This window comes from Micromesistius poutassou, assembly GCF_964030765.1.
Source record: "Micromesistius poutassou genome assembly, chromosome: 20".
Classification (NCBI taxonomy): Eukaryota; Metazoa; Chordata; class Actinopteri; order Gadiformes; family Gadidae; genus Micromesistius; species Micromesistius poutassou.
In genome coordinates, this window is record NC_140290.1 from 4,227,111 (window position 1) to 4,245,513 (window position 18,403).

At 44.3% G+C, this 18,403-nt stretch overlaps 3 protein-coding genes across 4 annotated transcripts in view; 2 read left to right on the plus strand and 1 right to left on the minus strand.

Annotated features, from left to right (window-relative positions):
• Nucleotides 1-2,612, plus strand: part of marcksl1b (MARCKS-like 1b) — a 2,960-nt gene extending 348 nt beyond the window's left edge. Inside the window, exon 2 of the mRNA XM_084484452.1 lies at nucleotides 1,019-2,612. Within this exon, the coding sequence (XP_084340578.1) occupies nucleotides 1,019-1,603 (585 nt within the window). The 3' untranslated portion in view covers nucleotides 1,604-2,612. The remainder of the gene's footprint in view (nucleotides 1-1,018) is intronic.
• Nucleotides 2,613-3,906: 1,294 nt separating this feature from the next.
• On the plus strand, nucleotides 3,907-6,851 carry LOC311364866 (zinc finger protein 706). 2 transcript variants are annotated; one of them, XM_084484357.1, is made up of 4 exons: nucleotides 3,907-3,990; nucleotides 4,639-4,777; nucleotides 5,302-5,434; nucleotides 5,704-6,851. In XM_084484357.1, exons 2-3 carry the CDS (start codon nucleotides 4,643-4,645, stop codon nucleotides 5,395-5,397), a joined length of 231 nt encoding a protein of 76 aa, XP_084340483.1. In that variant the 5' UTR covers nucleotides 3,907-3,990; nucleotides 4,639-4,642; the 3' UTR covers nucleotides 5,398-5,434; nucleotides 5,704-6,851. The 2 variants fall into 2 exon arrangements, with proteins under 2 accessions (XP_084340483.1, XP_084340482.1); XM_084484356.1 differs by having other exon boundaries at nucleotides 3,934-3,990; nucleotides 4,635-4,777.
• A 1,491-nt stretch (nucleotides 6,852-8,342) lies between these two features.
• Nucleotides 8,343-15,966, minus strand: bmp8a (bone morphogenetic protein 8a). The gene is made up of 7 exons (XM_084484594.1): nucleotides 15,211-15,966; nucleotides 10,544-10,805; nucleotides 10,138-10,292; nucleotides 9,667-9,846; nucleotides 9,249-9,328; nucleotides 8,970-9,080; nucleotides 8,343-8,582 (listed from the first exon to the last, which is right to left on the minus strand). The coding sequence occupies exons 1-7, from the start codon at nucleotides 15,761-15,763 to the stop codon at nucleotides 8,433-8,435; spliced, it is 1,491 nt and encodes a 496-aa protein (XP_084340720.1). The 5' UTR covers nucleotides 15,764-15,966; the 3' UTR covers nucleotides 8,343-8,432.
• Between the last annotated feature and the right edge of the window lie 2,437 nt (nucleotides 15,967-18,403).

The window sequence follows — 18,403 nt, forward strand, 5'->3', positions numbered from 1 at the left end:
CAAAAACATACAGTGGGTGATGTGTGTTTACTAAGTCACCTTTACCCTTGTTTTGGTGTGAATTTTAAGACTTTTTGGGGTTGATATCACACGATGAGCTGCCCTGTCCTCTGATGACCGTGTGGCCAGACACTTGTTTCAGACGCGGGAGGATCCGATTTGAAATGAAACCGAGAATGTCGGTCATATTTAACATCACCAAACAATTACTCACCGTATAAGACTTGATTCCATTGATTAATGTTAATCGCTGTCGGTATTTGAGCCCCTGGAGCTAGGGTGGGTTCGGCGATTTTACCTATCCAAAGCCCCCAACGATGTTCACGGTGTCATTCATGAAGGGGGAGGGGGCGGTCTGAGGACGGCAGGGCGCACGTAGGCAGGCGTCTGCCTAGTTGCCCTATTATTTGATGCACGGCCACCTGTTTAGCAAAATAAAGTCTTAATTTTGATTTAAATTAGAATCACACGCCGTTTGTGAATTTCTGCAGCAGTAACCCAACTTGTCTAGACAAGAACGGTTCGCTTTGATGGGACCATGAAATGTCATATGAATTGATTCTTATTTGTTATTGTGCATTTTTGTGCGGATGTGAGAGGAGAGGTTTCGTTTAGCTGTTGATTCATTTTTAAATGCATCGCGATAAGGGAAGTTGCCGACTTCACTTCATTAAATCGGTTGCCACAACCTTTTTCTTTGTTGGAAGACGGTCTCTGTCTGGCGTCTGATGGCGAGCCTTCCGCGGTTTGTGCAGCGCGACCGCCGCCTATCGCCGTACCGCGTTACTACAAGGCGTCGCCTCCGAGCTCGCCTGGCGACACGGTGGTTAATTGACGAAAACGACGACGTTTTAGGTTCTTGTCTAAATGGAAAACACACTATTCTTATTGTCTTTATGTCTAGTGAATGAACATGTATTTTTCTAAACAAGAAGTTCGATTTTTTTTTTAGGGGTTCTTAGAGAATAACAGAAAAGTCATCAATTACATCAATGCCATTTTTTATCTCATTCCTCAGGAGAATGGACACGTCAAGACCAACGGCGAGGTCTCCGCCAAGGCCGATGGAGAAACGGCCGCCACCAACGGCTCGGCCGAGGCCGCCAAGGAACCGGCCGCCGGCGGAGACGCCATCGAGCCCGCGCCCGCCGCTGACGGCGAGGCGGCCAAGGCGGACGCCGGGGCTGCCAAGGAGACCCCCAAGAAGAAGAAGAAGAAGTTCTCCCTCAAGAAGTCCTTCAACTTCAAGCTCAACCTGAAGAAGACCAAGAAGGGCGGCGAGGCGGTGAAAGAGGAGGCGCCGGCCGGCGAGGCGGCCACCACCGCCGCCGCCGCCAGCCCCACCGAGGGGAAACCGGCTGAGAACGGCGCCGCCGCCGCCGCCACAGAGGAGAAGAAGGAGGAGGTGAAGAAGGAGGAGGCCGCGGCCGGAGGAGCGGCCGCGGCCGAGGCTGCCCCCAAGGCTGAGGAGGCCGCAGCGCCGGCCAAGGAGGAGGCCCCTAAAGAGGAGGCCAAGGAAGAGGCCGCTCCGGCACCTGAGGCCACAAAACCCACGGAGGAGACCACCAGCCCGAGTGCCACCCCGTCTGAAAACAAAGAGTGATTGTACCGGAGTGAACTGTGTCTCAACGAACTGTTTTTCATGTGAGAGCGAGAGTGAGAGAGAGAGCAAAAAAGAAAGAGAAAAATTAAAGAGCATATATATATATATTTATATATATGTGTATATGTAGACATATGTATGGGTATATGTAAATATATACACATGTATGTGAGAGACTCCTTCGACGTGCCACTTTTGTCATGGTAACGGCAGACTAGATTCACTAGATTCACTTCCCTGGTTTTCAGTATCCGGACGCAGCTCTTTGAGTGTTAGTGCTGTGGGTCTGTTCCTCGCCACGCTGGAGCATGGATTTAAAGCGACGGGAGTCCCTCTGCCCTCGTCACACCGGGCCATGGAAAGGATGGAAAGTGGAAGGAGCTAAAAAAGCATCTTTTTTTGGGGCATCAGAAAACGCACTCCCACCCACCCCCGACCCCCTCCCGACCCCTCCCCCCCCCCCCCCCTTCTTCCTCCACTGCCACTGCTTCAAGATGCCTCCTTCCAGTGGACTCGAGCAGCGATAATAGACCACCACCACCACCACTTGAACCGACTGTTCAATAGAAGAGTTAAAAAAAAACTAAACGAAATAAAAACACAAAACAAAAAAAAAATACAAAAAAAAGAAATCAGAAATTAAAAGACTTTTTACATTCCGATATTTTAACCCAAATTTGCAGTATTTTGTGGTGTACTATAGAGGACCTTCTCGATGATTAAAAAAAAAAGCTCCGTCTTGTTTGTTTTAAAGAAAATATAAAAAAAACATAGGCAATTTTAATTTGTACCTTATTCTAGAAGAAGAGAACACATAAGGCTTGCTATGTTCACCGCTGCGGTTCAAACAAAGCAGTTGTTTATCTGTTGTGTGTGAGCCTGAATCTGCTTTGTCTATGTAAATACATTGGATTGAGTTTTGTTCTTTATTTTGCTAATGTTGACAGATGTTTCTGGTTTTATTGTAAAGTTGATAATGGTCAATAAATGTTGGTTACCTGCTCGTTTACGTGTTGTCACGATTATTTGGTGTATCATTACATTTTACACTATTACACAGTAGTACTAGAGTAGATGATCTTACTATATGGTTAATGTACTATTCTATATTAACCTAAAAGCCATAACAACATTAAGATTATAGCCTTAAGCAGCAGCTTTAGCAAGAAGTTCTATATCATTTCCTTTCAACCAATCAGGTGGACCGAACCACACAGGTAAGTTACAAACTTAATGTACATGGCAGTTTCCCCAATAGTCAGAACCAATATTAATAATCCAGAAACCTGTATAAAGACAATAATATTTTGCAATTCATATTAGTCCACTTTACCCTCATGAAAAACGCTCAGGGTTCATTGATTTCCATGTTTAGTATTGGAATCATGAACCAGAGGCAAGATTAAGGACATATTGCTGGACACTTCCTTTTCAAATCTAAACATTGATAAACCACATTCATCAACATTCATCAACTCACTAAGTTGCAGACCCATCCCATAATAGCAGCTTGACGAACACACACACACACACACACACACACACACACACACACACACACACACACACACACACACACACACACAGTGACAGTAGAGACACACTAAGACCAGGGTATCTCCTCACATTCACTGAAAATCAAACACTGAATATGAAATTCTGTATAGGGAAACCAGCATACTCAACCATAGCTAAACCCTTCATGCTATTGCAGGTGATCACAAACAAGCCTATTTCAGACATGTAGGACTTTACCTACGGGTAGACTTAATTAAGTGAGGCCAACAGTTTGAAATGGAACCGACGCGGGCAACTGGAAGTAGACGTCGTCTATGGAGCGGCCAGGCGACCGTTCTGTGCTCAACAGCGTCCCCTGCTGTCTCTTCATCCAGTTTGGGAAATTCAAACCATGCACGTACATCGAGCCGTCACTCACACACACACACACACACACACACACACACACACACACACACACACACACACACACACACACACACACACACACACACACACACACACACAATATGCAATATAATATATAATGTATGCAAAATGCATATATTGCCAAATGTTGATAGCATTACTTCTGTCCCCTGCCAGTTACAATAAATATGGAATATTTGCATGTACGAATATAGAAAAACGTATAATAGGCGACAATACAGCTCACGCTTTTCTTAATAAATGCAGTAGACGAGTGGTTATTCAGCACTTGTATTAATAGTATTTTGAAAGCCATATATGGCGGCGGCGCTAGATGGCGCTGTATATTTTATTGTAGATGTACAGCATAATGAGGTGGCCAAATGCCCTCTCTAAAGATTCCTCTGAAAAGTCTCAGTAAAAGGAAGCGACAGAAGAAAAGAAATCGAGCGAGATACAAGGTACATTTTCAGAATCACGTTTGGTATACTTTTCAAGGGAAAGCACTATTTTGTGTGTCAAAAAATCCACTCGTTATGGAAAGGGTTTTCATGTTAGTGTACGTGCGGGCCACATCGTCCTTTAGAAGAGCGCTATTTGATGTCGCGCGTTCGGCTAACGGAGCTAGCTTAGCGAGGCCACCGTGTGGAAGAAGACGTGTCTAAACGAACCATGTGTATAAGTTGATCCGTAATATATGTCTGCTTGTGTTGGCGTATTGAAGACTATCTGTAACCCGATAACACTTCTCATATAACACTTGGTGTGACGGTAGTATTAAGGTTGAAGTTGAACTCCAATCTGAATCTTGACCTAGAAGGCCGGCTGTTGGCTTAACCATTTGTTGTGTGTTGGGTTTCAACCGAAGATATCGATTGTTCATGACTACAGTGCCCCCGCTATTCCTAGGGCAACACATATGTGTGGGATCTAGTCACCTCAATAGTACATAGCCACCGAAGACGTATCATAACTTATTATAAGTTCATCCCAAATAAAAATACATTCGTACCAATTGCACTCCCATGTGACTGGTGTTATGTTAATATATTGTTATTCAAGGGCTCGAACAGTTTGTAATCTCTCTATGCTTCTCCCATCATAGCTAGGATCATGGCTCGCGGGCAGCAAAAGATCCAGTCCCAGCAGAAGAACGCCAAGAAGGCTTCAGATAAAAAGAAGGGCGGTTTGGCTGAGCAGAAGTCATCAGCAATGGCAGCTCTGGTCCACACCTGCCCTGTCTGCAGGGTGAGTTCTATAGGGCTACAGGTTTTTCACTGCTACTGTCTCACGAGTTTGTTTGTCTGTTTTTCTTATTAAGAAGGAATTTATTCTAATATTATAATGTTGTTCATCATGTTAGGTATTGAGGATTGCACTTGGTATATCTATGCTTATCTCCCTGGTTACAAGCAGTTTGTGACCATCAAATATATAGAGGTATATAAAAATAAGTGACCTTTCCAACTATGCCTTTTTAATGACGGCTCTCGGTGGTATAATTTGTGTGATTGGCTTTTGTATGCTACCAGACATGTCACATTCTCAGCATCGGTTGAGACAAAATACAGTCAAATCTGTTCACTCGCTTTAAGGCACCTTCCTAAAGTATCCGTGAGCACCATGCAAATGTATCTGGGTGGGCAATACAATGCGCAATTTGGGCTGGGTACTGGACCCGGAGGGATACAGTGGTTAATAACCCATTCATCATCATGATTAAGTGGCGCTCTGTGTGGTGAATTAAAACTTGCCCGCTGTTCTCCCTCCAGACAATGATGCCAGACCCCAAGACCTTCAAGCAGCATTTTGAGAGCAAACACCCCAAGTCCCCCATGCCCCCGGAGCTGGTGGACGTCAAGGCCTAGGAGAGCCACAGGCTGGAGTCCCCTGCCCCAGTGATGGGTAAGAGAGACACCGGTGCCTTGCATTAATGAAGAAAACTGCAGCTATGTCTTGGCGCAGCTGGTTATATATTTTACTGCAACTTGGATCTCTATGCCCCCATCCCCCTCGTATGAAATTAACTCCCTGAGGGGTATTTAAATTGATCAGTTGAATGGATGAATGCCACTTTTGATTAAGCTCGCCTTGCCTCCATGTAACTTGAATTAAAGAGGATTATTGGACAGAAAGTCTCTTACTTGTTTGCATTTTTGTTTTTATCCTTACAGATACATAATGACGATGACTTGATGGAAAAAGTAGATCCCCCAACGGTGACTTCTGGGACCCCTGTGTTTGTTAATATCATGGACAGAATGGCTTTATTCAGCGGTGATGATGCATATGTTGTGTGTCAGTGCATGTTGGGAAAAGAACACTATTGAGTAAACCAGCATCTGTTATTTTTTATTTGTCTTTTGAGCAAAACAGCTTATCTGCTTTGTGTCACACAATAGTCCATAACGAACAGAACGGTTACTTTTGCCTGATACTGCTAATGACCAGCCACAAAGCAAACAGCCGCCACACCCCCTTTAAAATATATTTAGGTCAGGCCAAAACACATCATTATAGAGGCGTGTAATTTTTGTGTTTGAGTGAATATGAACATTGTCATTTATCCTGCATCAAGAACCTGGACTTGCACAGCAAACCACTAGCTAAATTCTTTGTGCTTTTTTTAAATGATTAAATACAAGTTGTGGACAAAACAAAGAACACCCATGTTTGAACGTCTTTAGCATTTTTGGACCAAGGCTTTCCAGGCCGAACAATGCGCAAAAATAGAGGCTCTGGTTCCGCTTTGCTTCTTTCCTCTCGGTCATGCCAACAGTACCTAGTCACCTTGAGTGTTGCTCATCCATGCCTCACTGTTGCAATGTTGCACCCCTGCCCACCCTGCCATGCAACTCCCGCTGCCCACCCTTTCCCCATGGACTGAGGTAACCGTTGTTCTGACTGGCCTCATTCTACTACTCAACATCATTGTTCTGGCCATTAGGTGAATAAGGCTCATGGTGCAAGACTTAGGGATAGAATGTAAGGGTGGACATTCGCCACATTCAGGATCCATGCTTAAGGAAAAAAGAATTATATTGGTTCCAGAACTATGCACGTATACCTTCTTGTGGACTCTAAATCACTATTTCAACTAATTTTAATTCACAGACGTGAACTGAACGTTTAGGATGACATTTCAAGCAAATGCCAAGACGTAGCCATTTTGTTTTTTTATATATCTATATATAGATATAAATATACAAACTTGCGCAGCATCATGCGAGTGAAGTATAAAAGGCTAACTAATTAGTTTCCACTGCTGATGTATTTTTTTGCTTTTTACCCTTTTCAATAAACGGCAATGTATTTAAAGTAACACTACAACAATGACCCTTTATTTATGACTTTACAAAGCACCTTTTGTAATAGTGGGACAGCTGATCACAATTTAGAGGTTGATTATGACATTGAAAATGTAACATCAAAGTCAATTTATATTTGGTGTTGTAATTGAATGGGGAAGGTATTAATTAATCCCAGACAGGAAGTTCTGGAATCTTAGTGACTGAAATCAAATGTCATATGCTACCATGTATATCAAGTTAGTCTGAGTGAAATGTGAAAAATGTACAAAATATAGCCTGGCATCAAATATTGGAAAAAGCATATAATTATTTATTTTATTAGCAAAAACTTAAAACAATACAAATATGGTCTATTCAACCAAACATTATTTTTCCTGGAACTAAAGTATCTGTATACGGCCTTATATTTACAGTATTGAGACAAAACTGATGTTTCCTACTCGGAAACAATAGGATTATATATCAAATAAAATCAGAGACGTCACCAGAATATTCTGTGAAATCATGTGTAGGGTGGCTATAAAAACTACGCAGATGGAGGAAGTCTTACTTTCACTTAAAACAGGAATTGGATAGCTTGGAGGGTAGACTTGAACACACAAACTTGTATCTTGTCTCATCACACAGTACAGTGTTAAACTGTCCACTCTAGCTTAAGGGCAATATCTTTAGATGAACTAAATCAGCTTAGGCAAACATAGTAAATCCTAAATAAATCTTCAAGGCAGCTATGCTATGCATGCAGTACCACTCTTTATAAACGCTACATCAAACAAACTGACGATTTGACCTTTGACCCTAGAGATCCTATCCAATCTTTCCAGATGGTCACAAGAGAAACATCTGAATCAGATAGAGTGCACTTCTTAATGCAAATTTTAGAATTGCATTGTCACTTGAATGATCCTATCCTACCCTGTATTCGAAGATGACTGAGATTGCGTGGACAGTATGCCATTATCCAGCTGTTTATACATCATGTCCAACAATACAATATCCTACTCGATGAATTTATAGTCAAAATAAGGGGCTTAAACCTCATGGCCATATGGCCATGAGAATTTGAGAACAATGCTCGGAGAATCGAAATCATCTCCGAGCTTCATTACAGAGGACCTCCTAACGCAACGCTAAGAGGTGAAGAGCAACTGCCTCCTCTCAAACCAGTTTAGCACTTCAGAGCGTAAATGGGTTTCATTATAATTACCATTATAAATCATTCCACCTCATTTCAGCCTGTACAACAACCTTTAAAGGGGACATATTATACCACCAGGTGTGAGTGTGATTAGCCGTTACAAGCCGTTTTAAAAAAATGTGCAGCTTCTGACATCACAGGTGGGCGTGTCCACCTAGATGTGTGCTGGATAGATCAGCGTACCAGCCTACCCAGTGGACTGTAGCAAACGTTGCCCATCTATCCGTCATACAACTAGGTGGACACGCCTACCTGTGATGTCAGAAGTGGCACATTTTCAAAACGGCTTGCAACGGCTAATCCCACTCACACCTGGTGGTATTATATGTCCCCTTTAAAGAACATATACCGAACACCTCTGCTACTGGGGGCTGGGGCTGGGCGTGGTGAGGTATCATAGACATCCGCAGGTCTTCACCACCATGTTGCGGTGCTTCTTGAGGATGACGTTGTTGTGTTCGTCGTAGAAGAGCACCGAGATGGGACTCAGCTTGGTGGGCGCACAGCACGCCTTGGGCACCTCCGCGGGCTTCAACAGATGCACCTGAGAGAAGCACATTAGATGTTACAAAAATATAGATATGTCTCTTTAAAGTGAAACAATATTTATTTTGGTAGGAGGAACTGAAATAATCTTGCAGTGGCCAAAAGGTCATTTTACATTTTTGCTAAATGAAGAAGTTTCATGCCCACGTTGCAAACCTAGCAAAAAGGGAACTACCCAAGATCGCGCTGAACAAACAATTTGCTCTCCAATGGCTGAGGCTAAATCGAAGCGCATTTTTACAAAGTATCAAAGCAATATTGTGATCCCACCTTTATTAGAGCGATATCACCTTTATTGAACCAAAACTAAACCGAAACAACACTTTTCCACTCCAAAGTAATGGTTGTGAAGGGTTCTCCTGTGAGTGGTGGATTGGGTACAGACCACTTGTTGGATGAGGGCGTGGTTGGTCGCGTTCATGCAGGAGCCCAGAGGGTAAAGACATTCCCCATCACAGTAGTAGGCAGAGTAGCCTGTAGGGGCCAACACCCAGTCCTGAAAGAAACAAAGGTAAAGCACTTCTACCGTCACTATGAATGACTGATATTAAGTATGGCTTCATTTAGTCCATATCAGAGCTTACGATTAAGAACAAAGTAAGTCCAGCTATATAGCAAACTTTGGTTAGGTAAAATATAGTTTGCTAATAATAATCAGACCCACCTTCCAGCCGAGGTCACTGAAGCTGACGTAGAGTTCGTGTTTTTTGCACGCCTGAAGCCCACTGTTTGCGTGACTGTGATCTGAACCAGGGGAAGACCAATTGACACGCAAACATCTGTTTAGTTTTCCATCCATGCTTATGTTGCATTTTAAAAGTGATTTTATTTAAATCCTCACTTAAGCATTTTAAAATAGGTACTTTTCATAACTGTGATACAGTGACACATTGAGATGATGTGTATTCATACTGGAAACATTTCAGAATCACAATGAATTTGTTGTTACTGCTTTTTGTTAATTAAAAAATAAATAATGTCTATTCATTTGTTTTTTTTTGTGCTAATGACCAACGGTGACTAACAGTGGGGTAACCACCAGAAGACAAATATTCCACAAATGGCCATGTTAATTACCGTACCATGTATGCTGGGGACGGGCAGGTCGTATTTGTGTTTCTTCTTGCGGGGGCTTGGTTTGAGGGCGCGCGGTGGGCGGCAGGGAATCTGGCTGGCTCGGAAGAACGTCACCATGAAGGGCTGCTTGGAGCGAGGGCCCCGGCGCCCAACCAAACCGATCCAGCCTGCGGACAGGGACCGATCTGCGGGGACAAAGACACGGTTTAAAACACACTTCTGCACTCACCCTACATATTTTAAACCTGCACTGCAAGTTATCCCATGAGCAGCCTCTAGTGGCTTGAGTTGTATCCACTGTTAGCTATAGCGTTATCCTCTTTAAATATAGCCATCATTTTCTGCCAAAGTGGACCAGAAAAACAGAATTTATAGTGAACAATTCCCTGGATGGATTGACTCCGGGACAGTGCACTATATAGGGCGCCATTTGTGAGCAAAATTTCAACATGGCACATGTCTGGCACGAGACCCACCTTCCTCTGTCTCCACGTAGAGCCGTATCCCCAGGTTACTGCGCGGGAGGAGGAGCCAGCTGTTGGAGGCGGAGGTGACGTCAAAGGCCAGCCAACCTTCCTGGCCGGCAGGGACAGACTGGGTGTCCAACAGAACCAGTTCAGGCTCTCTGGGACTGGAAGCACATTAGTGGAAAATCCATTATTTAGGATTAGAGCCTATTGGTTTTCCTTCATTGCTATAGGGGCCTAAAAACCGGATGTCTTACCATTGTATGGAAGACACCCTTATTGATTCCTAATCCTAATCGAATAATTTAAATAACCCATCAACATAGCCTGTAGGAAAATAATTCCAATATTGTTTTAAATTGACCCCCTGCTCTGACCTCAACCCAGTGTCCACCCGTCTCTGAAAGGCTCCGACCTGTGTCTGTTGTCTCGCTGGATCTCGTAGACGGAGATATGGAGGGTGCGGTTAGCCCGCTGGCCCATCGTCAGGGTCTTGTAGATGCGAAATTCTGCAGCGGTCACTGTCTCCCCCTGGGGGAGGGGGGTGAGGTCGAAGCGGAACTTGTAGATGCGAAATTCTGCAGCGGTCACTGTCTCCCCCTGGGGGAGGGGGGTGAGGTCGAAGCGGAACTCCTTCCAGTAGGGGCGGGGCTGCAGCAGATCCCTCTCCTGCTCCACTGGAGGAGGAAGAGGTGATTGAAATACAACACATTCACATTCTGATGGAGTATACAGCAGTATATGATGATGTGTGCTCTAAATGTACATTGACTTAGACTTTTCAACTTTTCAACTTCAACTTTTGCCCCGAGAGGCAATTTGTTGTACAGTACAGGCATATTGACATATAATCCACAACACAGACATTGAACTAGACATCTACAGCACTAGATGTCTACATCTACATCACACATAATATACACACATCAATAAATTAAGTACAGTAAAATGTATTGCACTTCCCTAGAAGGCCTTATGTCATAAATAAATTAAACTACTGCACAGTACTACAAATATTAATCTAATCATACCCCTCCCCCCATCTTATTTAATTGGGTTATCGCCATGGGAATGAATGAGTTCTTTGCTCGGTTGGTCCTAACGTTTGGGTATCTATAACTACGACCAGAAGGGAGCGGCTTGAATTCCACTGAAAGTAGATGGGTTGTATCCATGCAAACCTTGTTTGCAGCCTTCTGTGCTAATCTGGTCAGATATAGTTGGTAGGCCTACATGTCTACCTGTTGCTTACTAATGATTTTTCAAGAGGTTTTAACTGACTCATTTAATTGATATGCTATAAGAGGTTTGGTTATCGAAAAATGGGACATTTATAGGCTCAAATGTAGGCGTATCTATATCTTATAGGTGTATCCAGCGTCGTTGTATAGGGGGGAAAGTTTATGACAATTATAAGGGCCCACAGCCCGCTAGGGCCCACACACAGCCCCCAGTAGCCTCTATGACAAAATGATTATGCATACACTGAACTAACATATATTCATATGAATGAATCCGAGGGGGGGGGGGGGGGGGGTGTTGGATCGCGGACGAGCGCTATTGCAGGCGCGATTGTTGACGGGGGGGGGGGCTATGTGTGCACATGCCTTGGTCTTCCCATGGTTCTCTTCCTCATCGGAAGTGAGTGAGCGATGAGACTTACAGTGAACAAACAATCCAATTTAAACTTTAATTGAGATTAGATGAGGCTTGTTGTTGTTTTTGATATTTGTTTTACAACAACGTATTCTATGTGCTCTTTGTTTCACTTGCACATTTAAGTTAAATGCTACATATTTACCTGTGGACTATCTTGAGCCAGGACACTTTGTTTTTTGCATATCAGTGCTTGATTGTTAAATACAATAAAATACCCACACCTATTTGTTGAGTGGTTAATGGTTAAAATGTATTTGCAATCAGAGGTGTAATAACGTGTTGCAAATCAGGGAAATGAGAATAAGACAATTAATATTACATAATTTACATAATAATACTCTGACTTGTTAAGTCGTTAAATGTAAAAAAGGAAACAAATTGGGTGTATTACACCAGGCACCGTCAAGAACACTGAAAAACAAGAACATTTAAGGTGGCAATGAATGGGGTAGAGGGGCCCACACACACCGATATTCTTTCAGGGGGCCCAGAATTCCTAGCAACTGCCCTGGGTGTATCTACATAAACGTGTAACGTTTTTCTAATTAGACGTTTCCCCATCAGACCACAAGGTGGCAGCATACACTTCTCAAAACTAAAACCTAGAGGTTCGAGCAACTCTGGCGCGCTCCACGTTTTTAATATACATCCATGATGTATAAACGCATAATCGCTTTTCGTTTCTTTTTCTTTCTTTTTTTTCACTCCAGTGAACTCAAGAGCTACGCTGTACATACAGAACACAAGGGAACCCCCTGCAATTAGTTTGTTTATTGGCGTTGTGTTTAAACACGAATGCTTGGAGAAATTCCTTATCGGGTGGGATGTTATAAACTTGCTGTGTCTAATATGATAACCCTGCCGAAATCAGGGATTCCCTCACAACAAAAGGCCAATATTAAGGTTAGCCTACAATACAGTAACACATCCGCCATACACTTACTAAAGCAGCGTACAGTGTCTTTACCCCACATACACACACACGCACACATGGCGCAGAGTACAGTAATTAGAGAGACTAAGGGCTCTGACCGCTGCAGCTGTGCAGCACACACACACACCACTAATCACAGCCCTGGCTTGTATTTATAGACCTGCATCTTCCATCGCTTTTTTCATCTCCTCCGTCGTCTCTGACGCTCTCCGCTTGTGTCACTGGGACATGTAATTCTAACCAGCTGTGTCTTCCCCTGCACAGATGTGTGGATGGCGATGCACACACACACACACACACACACACACACACACACACACACACACACACACACACACACACACACACACACACACACACACACACACACACACACACACACACACACACACTCATACAATGCAGGCTAACATTGGACACCTTTGATTCAATACATACACATGGAACATGGGATTCTATAAATCTATGATACATGTTTCATTGTTGAATGCTTTTCTGCCAAACCTTTATTTGCTGGCTTCCATAAATGTTTTGGGGTACATATTGGGGTAAATACTGACTGAAAGGGAATGGCAGAATGCAATTATTATTTCTTTTTCGGTTGTTTCTTAAACTGGATTGCCTATTTAACCCTCAATCTAGACTGTATCAAACTGTAACAGAAAACACAAACTGATTATGGTTAATGAAGTCATTAAGATGAGAGTTGAAGTTCATTAATAAAGGGTATTGATATCTCTAAAGATAAATTAATTGCCATTTGTATTATTACAGGAATGAAGGTTAAACCTGACAGTCTACACTCTCATGCATCTCCAGACACTTTTTTAAACATCAGTCCACTCATTCATTATTATAATTTTAAATTTGAATAAACCTATTACAAAGTGTTTTTCCATGATGCAGCATTCCAGCGGCCAAGAGGAAGGAAACCATTGGAGAGGAAGTTTAATTATTCGGACCTTGATAAGGATAAACATAAGCTGGGCCTTGACGTGTTTATGGCATGGAGAAGATTCAAGATATCCAGAATGTTCCTGACTGTGGATATAATCTAGCATGAACAAATTGTTAGCCTGCTGAAACACACGGTCTTAAACTGGTTATTACTCTGAAGGAGTTGGTTTCAAGTGTGTACTTAAATGAATTAAATTAGATTCTACTTTTATTCTATAAAATAAAACATAATTACAAAGTATTATGATTATCGCAGTATCGGCGCCTGCACTTTATTCAGATATCTGATGACTGACTATTAATGAAGTTGAATTCCTTAATATAGCTGCAGATTTTGTAAAATATATTTGAATAGTGTATGTTATCATGAGGAAAATCTGACAGTATTGTGGTTAAACGATTACACTTTCACTTGAGTGATGAATGTGTTTAATCTCTTTTTTAAGCAATTAGACCCAAGCTTAGCTCTAATATCTCCCTGTGTTTGTGTTGTAATAGTACCCTAATAGGATTAGTTGGTGGTAATGTGTTACAGCTGCAGGGTTCTGACCCCTGCGCCTGCTGCTCATAAAGTCTCTGGAGTGTAGTCTGGGTGGTTATTAGAGTGAGGGCCCTTCCACATTAGGAAAGTAAAAGGCCTGCCGTGTTTATTGCAGAACCATCAGAGACTTCTGATTTCTAGGCCCTCAAGTTTTACCAAGACGTTTAACCAGCTTTTAATTAAAAACACGTTACTTAAATTAGCATATCCAGATGTTTGGTCCTGAAACGACGAACTCCAACTTAAATTAGGGGTTAGATGTTCATACAATGCAAACACTGTATTGTTTACAAATTCAAATATCACCCCACAACCCCGTAAATCAATCTGAATCTATAAATTTAATCTGAAATTTGATCTTTACACAAAATACATTTGTATCTGCTGTTGCTAAGTATAAAATGGTGTTCACATAAATGTTTATTCCTAAACAACATGTACAATTTCTTCTTCATGTAGAAGTCGATAAGCAAAAGTTCAACCCTTATTGGCGAGGATTATGATAAGGAAGATGAACACATTTTAATATTATTGTTATTGTGATTAGATGTGTTGTGGTATTATACCAAAAAAGTAGGTGCAGGTGATCAGCACCTCTAGTGACATCACTCAGGTCATCAGCACCTCTAGTGACATCACTCAGGTGATCAGCACCTCCAGTGACATCACTCAGGTGAACAGCACCTCTAGTGACATCACTCAGGTGATCAGCACCTCTAGTGACATCACTCAGGTCATCAGCACCTCTAGTGACATCACTCAGGTGATCAGCACCTCCAGTGACATCACTCAGGTGAACAGCACCTCTAGTGACATCACTCAGGTGATCAGCACCTCTAGTGACATCACTCAGGTGAACAGCACCTCTAGTGACATCACTCAGGTGAGCAGCACCTCTAGTGACATCACTCAGGTGATCAGCACCTCTAGTGACATCACTCAGGTGAACAGCACCTCTAGTGACATCACTCAGGTGAGCAGCACCACTCACCGAGGTTGACGAAGCTCATCACGGTGTCCGCCTCGCTGACCACCGTCCCCAGCGGCGGCGTGTGCGTGCTGAGGGTCGGCAGCACGCCATGGATCACGTGACCCCGCCCATCGGCCACGCCCATCCTCACTCCGTTATTACCCAGGATGTCGTTCCCCTGCTCCTCGCCCTCGGCCGACACGGCGTGGTACAGGTCCAGCATGAACAGGGGGGCCGAGGAGGGCGGCCTGAGCGGTGGGTGGGGCCTGGGTCTCCCCGGCAGGCCCAGAACGGACAGGATCTCCTTCTGCATCTCCTTCTTCTCCCGGCCGCTGAGCCGCCTGAAGCTGGAGTGGACCACCGCCTCGGCCTGCTGGCTCCACAGGGGCAGGGAGAGCAGGAGGAGCAGGGGGACCAGGAGCAGGGTCCTGGGCTGGAGGAGCGGGGAGCAGCGGAGACCCTTGGCTCTCCTGCTGCTGCTGCTGCTGCTGCAGCTGCAGCAAGCGTGCGTGTGGCTCCTAGAACTCCCAAAGTCGCCCGCGGTCCGGCGGGAGGAAGGATAGTCCGACCCCATGCCTTGACTGTCTGCCTTGTCTCCCACGTCTCCTTCTTGACTCGGCTTGCGACGCTTCTTCTTCTCCTCTTTATCCCAGCAGAGAATTCGTTGTTCCCCCGCTACTAACTCAGGGCTCTCCTTAATCCCTCTGAACAGCGCCACAGGTTTCCACCAAATAAACTCCACAACATCAGACGCAAAAGACCGTCTGCGCGTCTCCAACGTTGACTTTCCTCTCTGTCCCCCCCCCCCCCACCCGAAGCTGCCCAGAGCAGCCTATAATACTCCAGGACTCTGCGCGAAGGCACCGAGGACCTACGTTCTACCCCTTGTTGATTTATGTCCGGCTTGTTTAGAAGACAGCTGGCCGCAGCCGAGACATGTTTACCTGGCCCAAGCCGCTTCTGTTTACCTCTCGGTCGGGTTGCTCACTCTTTCCTACTGCTGCCTTTTCACCTTCAACTCGTGCACACAGCTCAGACTCGGGCGTCTAGCGATGGCACGGCAAACCGCAGACGTAATGAGTGCGCTGACATGATTACAAGAGAGGCCGATGGGATGTGTTTGAATATAGACAAACATTGACCCCTTGTTGGAAAATTGCGCTCTCCTTTGAAGTACCGGGAACTTGAAGGGAGGACTACGGCGAGTTTAATTTAAGAGCACAGGCACTGGGGCGCTTGTGTTGAAACGGGAGAGGCGTATCATTAGATTGGCTCACTGGGGTAGGATTCAGACTTCAAAAAGAAGGGAAGCATTAGATCACACCTGCTAGGGTTTCGCTCTGCGGACGGCTGAGGGTCACAATCCCACACAGGAAGCCGCGTTCAGAGTGGAACCATCCGAGATCACTCCGAGTGTTTATCCAGTTAGGCTTGAGTATTTATTTATCCGTCCGAGATGAGCTCACACCCACATCCAGATGTGTCCCTTAATCCAGTTTTTTTTGTTAAGTGCTTCCTGATTGTAATCCTTGGGAGAGATGGTCTTCTGTGTATGCATGTGTTGCTCCAGAAGTCCTCTACCTTTATCCCATGCATCAGCCACAGAGATTCTTTCCAATAATCTCCATCCTCCTCCCCTCATAAACTTCTTTCTATCCCTCAGTTTGTCGAATGTCCACCTCTTTCTTTCTTTCTCTCTCTGGCCCTCCCTGCTTACACCCATCGCCCCTCCTAGTGGCCTCGCTGGGAGACCTCATCTCTCCCTCCCTCATTTTGCCTCCACCCTTCTATCTTTTCATCTTTTCATAGCGTCTCTCTTTCATGCTTAACTACCATCTGGGGAATCTGAATGAACACACGATGGGCCATTTTGTAAATGGTATAACATACCCCCACGTATTTTGCCCTCAGCCATAACAACTCAATTTACATTTGCATCCATTTCCTTGGCATTCTTTGCCACTTTTTCATACTCAAAAGCTGAAGTCCTGCTGTTTCCGAGTCCCTGGACATGACCGTGTGTCATGCAGTGGTTGGTGGTGAACAAAGCCATGGCGTACCACAGTAAGGAAATTCCTCACTAACTCTACCTTCAACGGCGCACAGCAAGCTCGCTGGAACGCGATGACGAATGAGATCCAACGGAATGAGCCACTGCCTGGACGCAGCTGGGTTTGGGTTCTGCTGCATTAAAGCCTGCTTCCTGTTGCGCCGTCCGATAATTAATCAAAGCGTCCGTCCAGTCTTCTGCGAACATACAAGGTGTGGCGGCGGTGTATTTCTGTCGTGGGATTTGGAAGGGAAAGAAGAATTCAAATATAGCAGCAGGGCTAGTGAGTTAGTGCCAGACGTGTGTGTGTGTGTGTGTGTGTGTGTGTGTGTGTGTGTGTGTGTGTGTGTGTGTGTGTGTGTGTGTGTGTGTGTGTGTGTGTGTGCGTGCGTGCGTGCGTGCGTGCGTGCGTTTGTGTGTGTGTGCATTCTAGGTTTCAAAGGCAGCCCATAGTGCTTGTGGTCAACTTTGAAAGGTACTTTAAAAGAGGCACGAATAATGTTGACCAAACCGTGCAAACCGTGCTGACCGCCCCGAGTCTCATCCCACGCGTTCCCACACATCAGGAATTGGGAATGCCGCCTTGCGCTCCAACTGCTTCACGCCCTGGACATCAGAGGTTAGGACCGCAGATGCCAGAGAAGGAGAAGAGAGAAGAGGAGAGGGTAGAGGAGAGGAGGAGAGGACGGAAGAGGTGAGGAGAGGAGAGGAGGAGGGAGGGAGAGGAGGTTAGGGTAGGAGGGGAGAGGAGAGGAGAGAAGAGGAGAGGAGGAGAGAAGAGGAAAGGAGAGGAGAGGAGAAGGTGTTTGGGGAGGAGAGGAGATAAGAGGAGAGGAGAAGGTGGAGAGGAGATGAGAAGAGATCCAGGGCCCAGTAACATGGGAAATTAAACCTGTGAATGTGTATCTAAGAAGGGTTTTCTGTATTATTAATTGATTGTTAAATGAGTATCATTCAATAGATACACCACCTCTCACTGTGGATCAATGTCACTCAATATTTAGGCATTCAAAATCGATGAGCAACTGTGTGAGATATAAAATAATCCTAATGAATAGCCTTATATTACACCATATAAGTATACTATATTTGTATATATATATATATATATATATATATATATATAGAGAGAGAGAGAGAGAGAGAGAGAGAGAGAGAGAGAGA

What these genes read in the sequence shown, in the direction of transcription:
- bmp8a (XM_084484594.1), bottom strand. Translation starts at nt 15,763, where the DNA reads ATGGGGTCGGACTATCCTTCCTCCCGCCGGACCGCGGGCGACTTTGGG. An exon ending in GATGAGCTTCGTCAACCTCG is followed by an intron (nt 10,806 to 15,210) that starts GTGAGTGGTGCT and finishes TTCCTCCTCCAG; the next exon opens with TGGAGCAGGAGAGGGATCTG. An exon ending in CTACGTGGAGACAGAGGAAG is followed by an intron (nt 9,847 to 10,137) that starts GTGGGTCTCGTG and finishes TTGTCCCCGCAG; the next exon opens with ATCGGTCCCTGTCCGCAGGC.
- LOC311364866 (XM_084484357.1), top strand. Translation starts at nt 4,643, where the DNA reads ATGGCTCGCGGGCAGCAAAAGATCCAGTCCCAGCAGAAGAACGCCAAG. An exon ending in ACACCTGCCCTGTCTGCAGG is followed by an intron (nt 4,778 to 5,301) that starts GTGAGTTCTATA and finishes TTCTCCCTCCAG; the next exon opens with ACAATGATGCCAGACCCCAA.